Source organism: Cynocephalus volans, chromosome 2 (genome assembly GCF_027409185.1).
Source record: "Cynocephalus volans isolate mCynVol1 chromosome 2, mCynVol1.pri, whole genome shotgun sequence".
Lineage (NCBI taxonomy): Eukaryota > Metazoa > Chordata > Mammalia > Dermoptera > Cynocephalidae > Cynocephalus > Cynocephalus volans.
In genome coordinates, this window is record NC_084461.1 from 64,483,882 (window position 1) to 64,498,365 (window position 14,484).

The 14,484-nt window shown below is 37.8% G+C and overlaps 1 protein-coding gene across 1 annotated transcript in view; it reads left to right on the forward strand.

The window, feature by feature from the left end:
• The window catches only part of IQGAP2 (IQ motif containing GTPase activating protein 2), a 222,511-nt gene that overhangs the window by 146,374 nt on the left and 61,653 nt on the right, over nt 1–14,484 (forward strand). The window contains exons 13-15 of the mRNA XM_063086623.1: nt 3,287–3,377; nt 9,260–9,427; nt 13,458–13,600. Of these exons, the coding sequence (XP_062942693.1) occupies nt 3,287–3,377; nt 9,260–9,427; nt 13,458–13,600 (402 nt within the window). The remainder of the gene's footprint in view (nt 1–3,286; nt 3,378–9,259; nt 9,428–13,457; nt 13,601–14,484) is intronic.

The following is a 14,484-nucleotide window of genomic DNA, read 5'->3' on the forward strand; positions in this document are numbered from 1 at the left end:
GTCGGACATTATCCTTTCCTTTATCCTCCCAGGTATTTCAAATCTTAATTCTTAAATGCATTCCATAATTATAAATTAAATCAATCATGTAAAACAAATATTTTTAAGAAGTTAAAATTGCTTGCATGCTTGATTACTTTGAAAATTCTGCTTTAATGTCACATTGGTCTATAGGGCCGGCCCGTGGCTCACTCGGTAGAGTGCGGTGCAGATAATGTCACATTGGTCTGAATTTGTCCAGTACCTGGCCAAAACCTGGTTTTATAGTTGTTGGTGTTTTTGTTGGGGGAAGCGGGTGGGACTGGGTTTTGTTTGTTTGTTTTGCCATAGCTCAATGTGTTCTGAGCCATTCAGTAACTCTGTAGAGTCAGATAACTGGGGGGACCCCTCAAATAGCACTATTTTATTAAATTAAATCATAATACAACATTGAAATGTAGAGGACTCATTCTATGCATGTTGGTGAGCAGATCTACAATGTGTATTTGTTTTTTAATTGTGGTAAAATATATATAACATAAAATTTACTATCTTAATTATTTTTAAGTGTTCAGTAGTATTAAGAACATTCACATTGTTGTGCAACATATAATAAGCTTTTATGAGTAGTTACTTCTGGAGAGTACGATTTAATATGCAGTAAAAGAAGGAACATGCATAATTACAGATTTTCCTATAACTAACAAAACTTAAGATTAAACTCTGTACTCTATGTCAGACAACCCAATAGCCTACTGCAAAAATCAGAAAATGCGGAGACTTAAAGATTGAGAGATAAACTAGGAAGAGATTGATCTGTGTACATTTTTCACATTTTGATTAAATTTTGTCAAACCAAGGTCTTTACAAGCAAAGGTGCATGTTTAATACTTCAAACTACATAATATATGGTAACACAAACTGAGATAAAATGCTATTATATTACAGAAATGATAACCAAGAAACCCACAAAATATGAGTTATTTTTTGTTTAAAATTTTTCTAGGAGTCATCTAAATTCAGGAATTTATGACATGATTTGCAGGTGACACAGTTTCTGGTCATTTAATCCATTCGTACCTCATATGTTGAACCTGGCTTTATAGCTGAGGTGGAGGCGTATAAAGGAGACTTTACATTAGTTGGATTCAGTTTTTGCTGTTGGTTTTGTATTTAATTCTAGTAACATTTAGTTCAGTGTGTCATGATTTAACTGTTGACTTAAATTCCTTTGGTTTGCAAAGTCTCTCTTTAGTTTGGTTTATAAGACTAATACTGTGAGCTTTGATGTGGGATTGTAACTGCCTTCTCATCTGTGTAAAAATTTGTGTGGTGCATCTTCTACAGTGATAAGTTATGAAGGAAGGTAAATACACTTCAAAAAAACTGAGAACAGACATAAATGAACTTTTTATAAATGAGCTTTTTTTTTTTTTTTAGGCTATACCTGGGGAGGGTTGGGTTCTTTTTTGGCCTTGGAAATAGAGAAAAGATAATTCCCGCTTTCCCGTCTCTTCATTCATCTTCTGGTCTTCCCCTTCCCGTCTTGCTTCCTGTCTGTGCCTTCCCCATCCATTCTCGAGAGAAGTGAAAAATCTCGGACTTGCAGAGGGAGAGAACAGACCTAGGGTTGCTGTGTGGCAGGGATATTGCAATTTGTGGTGGTGAGCGTGCTCATGATATCGATCTGTTCACCACATCATGGGCACAGGTGCTGACTGTCAGCTCTGTGCCCATGAATATGTATAATCGACAAAATTTTTTTTAAAAAATGGAAAATCTTACTAACAGCTGACGGTTCTCTTGTGGCAGAGGCAGCTAGAGATGATTGCGGAAGCAGGAGCCAAGCTTCGTTAGCCTGGGTGTTGCAGGATGAAATAACAGATGTTTGCTCTCATTTTCAGAGCCCTTTCCACACGTATTGGCTCATATTAGCCTCAGAAGGAAATAGGATTAGGAGCCTACCAGAGGGGCTGGCAAGTGATATTTGCCCTTCTTGTCCCCCATCCATCTTGAATCCTAAATGATGGAGTTGACTCTCCATGGCTCCAGTGCTGGAGTCACTTCCTTCCTTCCGTTCATCACAGTCTTGATTTAGTATTTAGAACACAACACTTATTCCTACACAGAGGTAAATGCTCTTATTTTTTAAATGGAATGTCACGTCATCCCTGCAAATATTTAATTTCTACTGATAACAAAATTTACTTACAATCTTGGAAAAGTTTTTATAAAATACAGTTGTTATCTGGAAGTCCCATTTAATATATGCCAGCACCACATTTGTAGCAGGATCATCAGAATCAACCGATATTTAAAATCTTTAAAATAATAAAGATAATTGAATACATGTTCATTGCTATTATCACTTCCTTTCTGAAGTTATCCTTAACTATTTAGTCTTTTCTCCCCCTGCAATTCAACACCCTTACCATAAGTTAATTTCTTCTTGCCTGTTTCTAGATCACGTATTTACAGCTAATATTTCCCTGATCACGTATTATAATTATTTCTTGACACATCTATCTCTTCCACTAAACTGTTCGCTCCTTGAAGGCAATCACCATGTTTTTGTTTTTTGTTTTTGTCTCGGTGTCTCATAAACATGGAGTATCAGTTTTCCCCTCAAATTTAAAATGTCTCGTGGCACATTGGCACGTAGTTTGAGAACTACAAGTATTGAGTGATGGAGAAAGACAGTATTTGTCTAGGGTAGCCAGGGAAGGCATTTCGGAGGAGGAGCACTGGAGTTGAGGCCTGAATGATATGGAAAAAACAAGAGCCGTGCAGCTAGGGTAGAGTGTTGTGGTCTGAGGGAGGCTGGTGTGAGGTTCTAGAACAGGGAAGGGAGAAAAAGAGGGGCGTGAGATGAAGCCGGTGGGGTGGGTGGGGCCAAATCATTAGAGCCCCACAGCCCGTGAGAAGGGACTTTGTTTCCTTCTAACTGGGGGGGGGAGCCTTTGAGGGAGGTTAAGCCACAGGGTGGGGTAATGAGAGGTCTATTTTGAAGGGATCATCTGGCTCTCTGTAGAGGACCACTGTGGAAGAGGACAGACTTGGAAGGAGATCCGTGCAGCTGTCCAGCTGAGAGATGGTGATGGGCTCGACTAAAGGGTGGCAGGGAGGAAGGCAGCAGAGGTCAAACTTGGGGTCTGTTTCCTCAGCAGCTTGTACCGTATACGGCTGTGCTTGGTGGTTGTTGAACAAGAATCTGTGGAAATTATAGCAAAATATCATCTGAAAAACGGTTAATTCTGTGTCATCATCATTCACTGATCTTTCTTTTATTCTGTGACATTGTTCCCAGGACTCTGAGAGCACTTCTAATGTTCTGTGGCTGGATGAGATACAGCGAGCTATTGATGAGGCCAACGTGGACAACGACAGAGCCAAACAATGTGAGCACTTGCCTTTTTTTTTTTTTTTTTTTTTTTTTTTTTACATTCTTTGATGTTGTAGAGCAGGGAGGGAGAAGGAGAGGGGAAGGGGGAAGGAAATGGGATGGAAGTAGGAGGGAGGAGGAGGGGTGGGATTGAGGCCTGTGGCACCCCCCTTATTCCCACAGGGGAGACCGGTGGGCTTCCAGCAGTGGCTTGGTTATTGCTGGGCTGGGTGCAGATGTCGGGGGGTGTACTTGCCTTCTTTTGTTGGCCAAACTTGCCTTGCTTGTACTTGGGTATGTGCCTGAAGTCGTGTGATTTTTAACTTCTGGAAAGATTTGGACTCTCTTACCAAGTTTTAGTTCTTAAATGCATACTTATACAAAAATAAGATTGCCCTATTTTCAGTGATTAGGCCCGATCTCCAGTGAAATTTGACAACATTGCTGAACTAAATCTAGAAAGTAATAAATGCTTTCTAAGCTCTCAAATTTTATAATGAATCAAATCCTTTTTTTACTCTTCATCCTGAGAAAACTAGCTCATTTTTGCTTAATAAATGCCTGTCCTTTCCACGTATTAGTCCATTTCTGTTGCTTATAACAGAACACCTGAAACTGGGTGATTTATAAGGAAATGAAATTTATTTCTTACAGTTTGGAGGCTGGGAAGTCCAAGGTCCAGATAACACACCTGGTGAGGGCCTTCTTCTGGGAGTAACTCTCTATAGTGATGTAGGGTACCACATGGCCAGGATGGCATGAGCAAGCGAGAGCTAACCTTCTCACTCACTCTTCTTATAAAGCCATCCAAACCATGCCCATGACAACCCATTACTACATGAATGGATCAATTCATTCATGAGGGCACATTCCCAAGATTCATTCATCTCTCAAAAGCCCCACCTTTCAAATACCATAATTAGGTTTCCCACCCTCTTAACACAGTTACAGTGGAGATCAAGTTTCCAATACATGAAATTTTGGGGTGTACAGCTGACCCATAGCATAAGGTTTTCCAGAGAAACAAAACCAATAGAATGGATGGATGGACAGACAGACAGACAGACATATACACATAGAGGAAGAGAGAAGAGAGTGAGTGTGTATAGATAATTATTTTAAGGAATTGGCTCACAAGATTATGAAGGCTGACAAGTCCAAAATTTGGGTAGACAGAGGCCAGGTGTCAGCTCTCAATTACCAAAGATAGGTGGGTGTGGTTACTGTAATGGGCAGCAGAGTCATTGAAGTAATTGGAATAGCCTTACAGAAACCCGTGGAGTTGGGTATTTAATCATGGTGTGCTCCTAGAAGTGAAATAGACTGATAGTCTACTAAATTCTTAGTCTGTACAAGTAGAAGAGTTCTAGGTCAAGTGAGTAGAAGTCTAACTTGAATCATGAAAATGGTGAGTCACAGTCCTTTAATTTCCTCTTTACAAACACAGAACCCCTTGAAGGAAGGAGAGGCCAGGTCCCCTTGAGGAGGGTCTCTGCTACACTACCAAAAATTTATACTGTTAATCTTTCTCCCAGCCTTCCCTAAAGGGACTTACGGCCTTTTATCAGGGTGACTGTGCTTGGGGAAAAGGACATTAATAGACTTTTTGGGGATTCCTGGGCACTGGCCCTGAACTGACACTAATTCCAGGAGACCTGAAACATCTCTGTGGTCTACTGGTCTGTAGAGACTTATGGAAGTAAGGTGATAAATAGAGTTTTAGTTCAGGTCCATCTCACAGTGGGTCCCTAAACCCATCCTGTGGTTACCTCTCCTGTTTCAGAGTACGTAATTGCGATAGTTGTACTTAGCAACTAGCAGAATCCCCATACTGGCTCAAATGATAAAATTTTAAATTTTATTTTAAGCCTCTATTTTCAAGGAAGAATAGTATGAAAATTCACATGACAGTCTGAAATGGCTTCTAAATTGATATACTACACTCTCCATATATGAATACTCTACATAAATGAAAAAAAGATTCCTAAAAGTATAGTTCATTTATCTGCCCACTTATGGCAAAATTAGAATCTGTTCTGTTGTATCAGGTCGTAGAATATTGTTGAGATGTCTTAGTCTTGCTCCACAGATGTGCTTTTAAACTTTGGAAGCATCTGTGAGAAACTTCTGGTTTTTATTTCGTCAACTTGGAAAAATATGTTTATTTCTTTAACCTGATCTTTCATACCCTTAGGAACTTTTTTTCCCCCAAGTCATTGAGCCTTTAATGAATAAAAACATTTGTAAAATAACGTTTGTTAAAATATTATATGATACACTAAATAATAAATTAATACAAAACAAAAAAACAAATAGAAAAAAAAAAAAACATAGGCGCAGTTCAGAAAATGATTCCACTATTTAAGAAAAACATGCAGGAGAAGCCATGGCAAAGCCCACTCCACAGTGGTCAGGACCACAAACAGGAGCTTTTTCTTCTTATGGACATGGCTCCAAGTCATCCTGAGGCCATGGGGGGCACCTCTTCGGTCAGTTCTGAGGGAAACAAAGCTCTTATCTTCACCGGACAAGGCAGGAACCTCTGCAGGTGGAACACATGTGTGTAACAAGTGGGGTAGAAAAGGCAAGTGCACACCCTCTGCCAGTCGCCAGGCTGCAGTACAGGAGGACCAGAGCTTACTTTTAGTGGTTGATGGGCACTCCTTGCTGGTCTTGCCACTGAACTGCTAAAATTCTCAAGGCCTAAGTCTTTCTGCTCACGTGACTGGAACATGTCTTGGAACCATGGGGGCATCTCCAAAGGATCGCCTCTCAATTATGCCTGAATGACAGCATCTGCTTCAAGTTTCCTTAGGAACTTTGAAATCGTTTCTTCCTAGCACTCTAATCCTTAAGGAAAAAAAATAATGAAGTTGAGGTCTGTACATAAGAGATTGGAATTTAAATATAAAACTGAAGGCAGCCATAGTGTGAAGAAACAATTTAAGAAATTAGCCTGTAATGTAGACATTCAAATAGCCTTAAAATGGTTATGATTTTTCTCTGAGAGATCAAACCAATTTATAAGTTATTTTATTCCTTTTATTCACTGTTTTTCTTACATTTGGCCTTTAAATGAGTTGATTCTGTTTTTCACATTGACAATCATGGTTCTATTGACTATAAAAGTAAGATGTTCTCTCACATATGTGTGATTTTGTACCCTATAATTGCAGATCTACAATCCTATTTTCTCCCTCTGTCCTGTCCCTCAGAAAAGTTGATATACTTTCTTCTGCGATATATAACAACAAAAAAGACTTTCTGAAGATAAAACCATAGGTGTTGACACTGAAATGAGTTTTCTGGGTTTTCAACAGGAATTTAATCATACTTTTAAACACACTCTTCGTCCTTTGCTTGAGACAGATTGTGGTCACATGTTGTGGACATAACCCACTCCCGGATAAGCTGATAAAATAAAAATGTGTTGGCCCATATATTTTACCACAGGCAAGATTTAAAAGGGCAGAGTAACTCAAGTCTCCTTCATTTTGGCCCAGTGTTTATTTCCACTGGAGTATCTTGCTTGCTGCCTCTACTTTTGACTCCTTGGAGCAATGTTTCTGAACCTTTTTTTTATTATTGCACCCTAATTTTTTATTATTGCACCCTATATTTTCAGGCTTTTTTTCCTCTCTAATCACTTCTCATCATGAAAGTCTAATACCACAGATATTGTATATACCCCTTCCTCCCAAGAACCAATTTTTCCCCTTTTGGAGGTTATATCACCGCCACTGAGAATGCATGCCCTTAAAGAGAGGCTGCTGGTATAGGGCTCAAGATATAAAGCAAACATTTTTTTGATCTCTTAGGAGGTTTGCGGGAGGTTTCTTAGTTTGTTCCTTAGCAGAAACATACCTGACTTTCTAGAGGTCAAGTATCTGACATCCTCAACTATCTGGAACTTAACCATAACCAACAAATTAAGCAAAAAGCAATCAAAATAGATATCTCAAAGCCTGTGCCTTAGCACTGATATTCTTTACTCATTGGGGACTCGCTGGGATAGACACTTTGATCCTGTTTATTCTTTTCTTAGGCATAACTCTAATGTCTTTGGTTGTTTTTCTTTCTGACTCAGTGCATGTTAGAAGCCACAAATTCTAAGGCATTAAGGTGTTTGGGCTGGCATAGTCAGGCACACAGATGTCAGTAAGAAGTGATACCTGACAGTGAAAGAAGAGAGGAAAACTAGAAAGCGTAGGAGTTTGAGGCCATTTAGTGCAGAAGCTAAGAAGCCCGGACACCTGCATAGTCCCTGAAAGTATCACTCACTGTATTATAGCACAGTACAATTTTAATGACACAAAGAACTCTTCTGGAAGCTCTCAGCAAACATTAAGCACCTACTGTGGACCAGAGACTGTGGGTAAAATAAGGAAGATGATAGCAACTGTTCTGTTAGGGTTTTCTCCAAGACATGTTTTAGATTTTCATGGAGAATGGTTCTAGTAAGATGAGAGTTGGTACATAAAGGAATTAGCTTCAGTTATCTGGAAATTGACTTGGACCAGCTCCTTGCACATCAATATCAATACTTAATGATAAGGAACATAACTGTATGCAAGAAATTTACACCTTTATAAAAATGTCTTTTAAGGAAAATTACATTTTATCAGGTTAGTTAGATGAAGCTATCATGTGTAGTTCATGTGCAAATTTTTTGTTGTCGTTCACTTGTTCTCTCTTCTCTTAGACCACAAACTTCTCACATGCCAGTACTCCATTTTTTCCTCCATCCTACAAAACTTCCCTGGAGAAGAGGAAAGGGGGATAGTTCACCTGTTTCCTATTAGCCTCTGTAAACACAAGATCATACTGCCATACCTTCTGTTCAGCAGCCATCGGAGTTTGCTGCAGAAGTTCTCCTTTAGTCTTTATGTCCTCATCCAGATCTGCCTGACTTTGACTCCAGATTGTTGAAAGTCAAACTCACTTTTCCTGCCCCTTCAGCCTGCACAGTGCTATGCACGTGTCAACATAATTCGATGACAACAATATGTCATTTAACACCTGTATGGTAGCATCTGAAGTGTGTAAGAAAAAAAAAATACCCATTTCTCTCCCTGCTTTTTTCCAACAAGTTCTTTTTTTCATCTAGGAAGTTTTGTACCCTTGCCTCTTCCATTTCTTTGTTCTACATTTCTAACTTAGTGCTTTTACAGATGGTGAAAACTGTAGTTGCATTAGTTGGGCCATAACATTCCTACCTGGAACTATGCTAGATAATATAGAATTCACCAGGTTAATCATTTTTAGGCAACTAAGAATTTAATATGGTTTTATTTATGGGAAGAGGAAGAAATTTGCAATGGTTTAAAACGCTTGTTAGGTCTAAATTGATTCCAGAATTAAGTTTCTGGACTCTGTTGCACATATCCACCAGCTGTGCCTTTCTAGAACATTTGTTTAGATTGCCTATGACAATCTTGCCAAGCATACTAGCATGATACAAGAGAATACCAAGAGTTCCATAGCTTATATAGCATTTTGCTTATTCTAAAATAAATAAGTGTCTTTGTAAATCTGCTTCTCAAATACTGATTAATGACCTAGGTTAGAGCTTCATATCTACTGTTCCCCCTATTTCATAGATTACTACAACAAGCAAAACTTGGTGCCTCGATACCACACGAGTAACCAGGAAATTTTGTGATTTTTAGTAAATCATTCTCCCATGGAATGTTATTCTTCTTAAAACCTAAACCGGTAGGTGAGTTGGTGGTTAGCTCGGGCATATGTGGTACATACTCTCAAAGGGTAAAAGGGTTTAATACCAATGCATTCCTAAAAGGTTGAATTACATATTTGCATACCTTTGGAGTAAGTAGAAGGTAGCCATTAATAGAAAAATTTTTTTATTAATAGAATTTTCTTTTTTATTTTAACCAGGGGTTACACTGGTTATTGATGTTAATCAGTGTTTGGAGGAGAAAAAATCAAGTGATATTTTGTCTGCATTGAAGTCTTCCACTTGTAAGGCAAATGACGTAATCCCTGAATGTGCTGACAGGTACTATGATGCCCTCATGAAGGCAAAAGAGCTCAAATCTGAAAGTGGTAAGCTTTTTCATTACTTAGCACAAACTAAATATCATTTTAAATATGATGGTTTCTGTACTATTGTATTTTCTTAATTTTAGGACAAGTATTGCTTTCAAATTAACATTTCTGAAATGTTCTAATTTACGGCAAAGAAAATTTTTTAGATGCTTCTTTTTGTTTGGAAAGCTATGATTAACTCAGAGGCAATGCATGAATGGCATTATAAAATTGAGAAAATGTTGTATTTGTGAAATCTTTGCCTTATATGGGCCATGCTTGTTGATTTGTTCCTCCAGTGGTATAAATAGATTTTTACACTAGTATTTTTTTCAGTTAATCCTTTGGGAAACAAATAAAACATGATCGCACAATATTAAGGGGGGTAAAAAGTAATTCTGAATATATGGAATAAAGTGTAGTAAACTGGCCTGCAAGGATCAGATCAGTAACCTGGCAAATATTTATTCCTACTCAATCCTGTGGCAGATCATGAAATGTTAGCTCTGGAAAGTCTCTTTGAGATCATACAGCCTAATACTTATTTTTTGGATTTGGAAACTCAGATTGATGAGATTTCAGACAGAGGGAGAAAATGGCAGACCCAAGGAAAAGTAATTTTTAATCCAAAATTCTTCCAGTGGATGTCCTTGAGTCAAAGATCAAGGTGGCTCTTGATTTCCAGGCTGGTGTTTATCTGCACCACAATGTAGTGTTATACGTAATACTATCCACTTTTTAAAAACTACTGTGGAACTCTGAATACCCTACAAATATGTACAATCAACTATGTTACAATAAAAAATAAAAAATGGAACTTAAGAAAAAAAACTTTTTTTAGTTCAATTGGAAGTCTGTCTAGTAGTATCCTGTGTACTTACTTTTAAGTCCATCTGATGTATTTCCAACTTGGAAATTCTATCCTCCAATTCAGCAAATTTTCTGTGAATGAAATGTGAGAAGCACTATTGACCACCCTCTCTTCCTTGATGTCTGGTCACCCTTGAGCCCCTCTCTGATCCATTCACATCTCATCAGGAGTTACTGTGGTGTCCCCTGCCTTGTACTTAATTGGAAAAGAATTGTGCAACTGTATTAATGCAGAGGTTGAATTCCTAGATGACCCATCATAATTTCAAATCCATCCTGGCCCAAACTTTGTTTCTTGCTCCTAAACTTACCTCCTCCTCTTCCCATGTGCCATGTTTTGGTAAATGGAGTCGAAATATCTCCAGGGATCCAATTCTGAAACCTAGGAGGTTCTTTAGATTCATTCTTCTTGGGGGGAAAAAAAGCAGTTGGAATTTTGTTAGGGATTGTGTTGAATCTGTAAATCTATTTGAGGGGTATTGCCACCTTATTTTATCATTTTTATGCTACTGTAAATATTGTTTTTTAATTACATTTTGGTATTGTTTATTGCTAGTATTTAGATATACAGTTGATTTTTTTATTGAAATATAATTCCCATGCCGTAAAATTCACCCTTTTAAGGTGTACAATTCAGAGGTTTTTAGTATATTCATAAAGTTTTACTTCCAGCACCACTAGTTAATTCCAGAATATTTTTATCACACCAAAACAAAACCCTGTACCCATTAGCAGTCACTTCCTACCACACCCCCACTCAGCCCCTGGAAACCACTAATCTACATTCTGTCACTATGGTTTTTGCCTATTCTGGACATTTTATATAAACAGAATCATACAATATATAGCCTTTTGTGTTTGGCTTCTTTTACTTAGCATAGTGTTTCAAAGTTTATCCACGTTGTAGTGTGAATCGGTACTTTGTTCCTTTTTGTGGCTGATAGTATTCCATTGTATAGATATACCACATTTGCTTATCCATTTATCAGTGGAGGGAATTTGGATTTCCCCCCTACTTTTGGCTATTCTGCATGACACTGCTATTAACATTTGTGTTCAAGTTTTTGCATAGACATACCTTCTCACATGATTGATTTTGATATATTGATCTTGTATCTTGCAACCTTGCTGAACTCATTTATACTAATAGTTTTTTAGGGTAATCCTTGTGCTGCCACCTGTTTTTCTAAATGAAGTTGTATTGAAACCCAGCCATGCTTGTTAATTTATATATTGTCTGTGGCTGTTTTCATGCTACAGTGGCGATGTTGAGTAGTTGTTTCAAAGACCTATAGGCTGCAAAGCTGGAAATGTTTGCCATCTGGCCCTTTATAGAAAAAGTTTGCCAACCCCTGTTCTAGAAAGAAGAAGAGAAACTTCCCAGGCAATTAAAGACTCACTTTCACCCCCAGATAGAGAAGTGAGCATTGCTTTTGGGAGTGCACAGGATAATTATCTCTTTCACTCTGGTTGTAGTATGTCTATTATTTCCCAAGCTGAAGTGTGTACCATTAGGTGGATTGCTTAGCCTTATAACTCAATTTAGCTCCTATACGTAGGTATAATTATGTCTTGGAAGGTATCTAGAAAGTATGTCTCCTTTTATAATGCTCACCATCTCTTAACTGACTGGAATCTTTCTCTTTTATGGTTTCCTCAAAGGTCTATGATTAGTCTTCTCCCTAAGTAACAAACCATCTACATTTGTTAGGGAAAATATTTGGACCCTGTGCTGTAAACCACACGGTCCTTAGCCTCTGGTCTAAGTATAAATTCAAACTAGATGTGAAAATGACAGGAATTCTCCTTTCCCATTGCACACTGACGTCCCAACCCAAATAAAGCCTTCATGCCAATGTGCTTGGCTTTTAACCAACTAAGACCTTTTGACTTCTCAGTTCTTACACAAATAAGGTATACATTTTCACCATCTTTGCTTGCCTTCTTTCCTTCCCACTGAGAGAGTTGCCTTAAGAAGGGTGATTATTCTTCTGAAAGCATTTTTGGATCTGACAGTTATTGGCGATTGGAAATATAGTAATTACTTATGAACATCTTAACTTGATTTTACAACAATGTATTTTCTAGTAGACCAGCATTTCTGAACAGATGAACAGCTGTCTGCCCATCTGAAAAGAGAGACATCTCTCTTATTGGGCATTGACAAATACTCATAGAAACAGCACATGAGAGGCATTTAAAACAAAAAAGAATCAGCACATATTAAAAGACCTTCAAGTTACCTCTGCTTAGTTATTTGAATGCATTTAAATATTCTATGAAGAAATTCACTTGAACTTTGATTTACCTATAAAGGCAATGAGTCTAATGCTTACTTGGTAGCAATTGACTTAGCTTAGTCCAAGTCAGAACCTTTTAAATTATTTTGTTATTTTTAGTTCTATAGTCTGGACAGAGATCATGACAATTTGACAAAATAAACAGATTCCTAAATATGAAGTGTAGCCCACCAATTTATGAGGAGGACACATTCTTCTTGACCAATTTCAGCCGTGACTGTCGTAGATTTTTCTAGCACGCCAACCCCACAAACACCAAATTAAGTCCTTTTAACATCCCCCCCCCCCCCCATTTTGTGTGGTTATATACAGCAAGGTGAGTCAGAAGAACCAGGATACGTTAGTTGGCCTTTGTGCTATGCACAGGTCATTTTGTATTTTGGATAAAATTGTCTCCAAAGATGACTCACTTCTGCTTGGTTTGATGCAGATTGTTGGCCCTCCCTAAATATCAATCACAGTCCTTGTATCCATATTGGAGAAACTGTAGTGAGACTTTGTAAACAACGAGAATCTTGCTTATCAGTTTCCTTTGTCTATTTGTGGTGTCATTCACATCTAGCTAGGACATTTATTCCTGACTCACTTTTCCTTCTCTTTGGCCATTTTTGGCCCCTACCATCCTCATGAAAGATTTGGGATCCAGAGCTAGCATTAGACATTTGTTTCTTCTCCTTTTCTTTGGCTTAGTAGGGAGCTGCCATTAATACGTAGAATTAATTTCATTTTAGTGGGTCATTTCTAATGACTTTAACTTAGACCATCTGAATGCTTAGTGAAAATCATATTCCTTTGTTTATTTTACATATTGAGGAAACTACATTAATGTTTAAGGGTTTCGTGTTCCTATGTAGAATTTAACAAACTTTTTTCTTTAGTGTCTAGTGAAGGTTCATGGCTCAAACTCACCCTGCAGGACAAGTATGACTACTATTACAACATTGATTCAAAAGAGAGTTCCTGGGTCACACCTGAATCGTGCATGCTTAAAGAATCATGGCTCATGGGAAAAGAAATTGAGGTAGGATATTGGTGTTTGATGGAAAACTGTACTGTATAAAGATAAGTGTGATTTCTATTCCTGAATCATGAAAATGATGGGAGGAACTAATTGATTTTATTGGAAGGCTGGATATGGAATAAAGTCTACATGAACTGCAGTTGAATATGTTTGCGTTGTTACTTTTAGAATTTTTTCCATATTGGCATAACAAAACCAAACAGAACAGGAGGAAGAAAGCTTTTGCAGTTTATTTGAGATGGTAGGTTATCCTAAGAAATCTTCAGGCTTTCCTTGACACAGTTAAACTTAATTAATGATAATTCCTTGGTTATCAGTATTAAAAATATCTTGCTTCTTTCCCCCTCCAGCATACAACTAACACGATACCTTTTAAACTAAACCATTTTTCTTACAAAGTGCTGGAGGGGGCATCTGTGTCACATATGATCCCAGCCATCACCAGGATGGTTTCAGGAGCAGAGGGCAGAGTTGGGCAAAGAACAGGATGGGTAAACTTTAAATGTTTGCTTTTTCTAAGATGGTCATCTTAGCATGTTTTCCTTGTGTAACCTAATTTCTAGAGCTCTGGATGTACCTATGTCCAAATATAAGTGCAAACAGCACAGCTGAATGTATTTTATATGTGGCTTTTGACTAACTGACATAAAAATTAGCCACATGTCCATATAGTGCACTAACCAAGAGTTAAACATGATACTGTGGATCAGAATTTTTATGTAACACCTAAAGATTCCTTATAACTAATCTTTGAAACATATTTGAAAGCTTTGGTCTACTAGATTTTACTTATCAAAAGCAATTTATAACTCCTCCCATCTCTTTTTAACCAAACTGTGTACATAATACCTATGTGAGTTTCTTGTTAGGAGCAAAGAAACAAT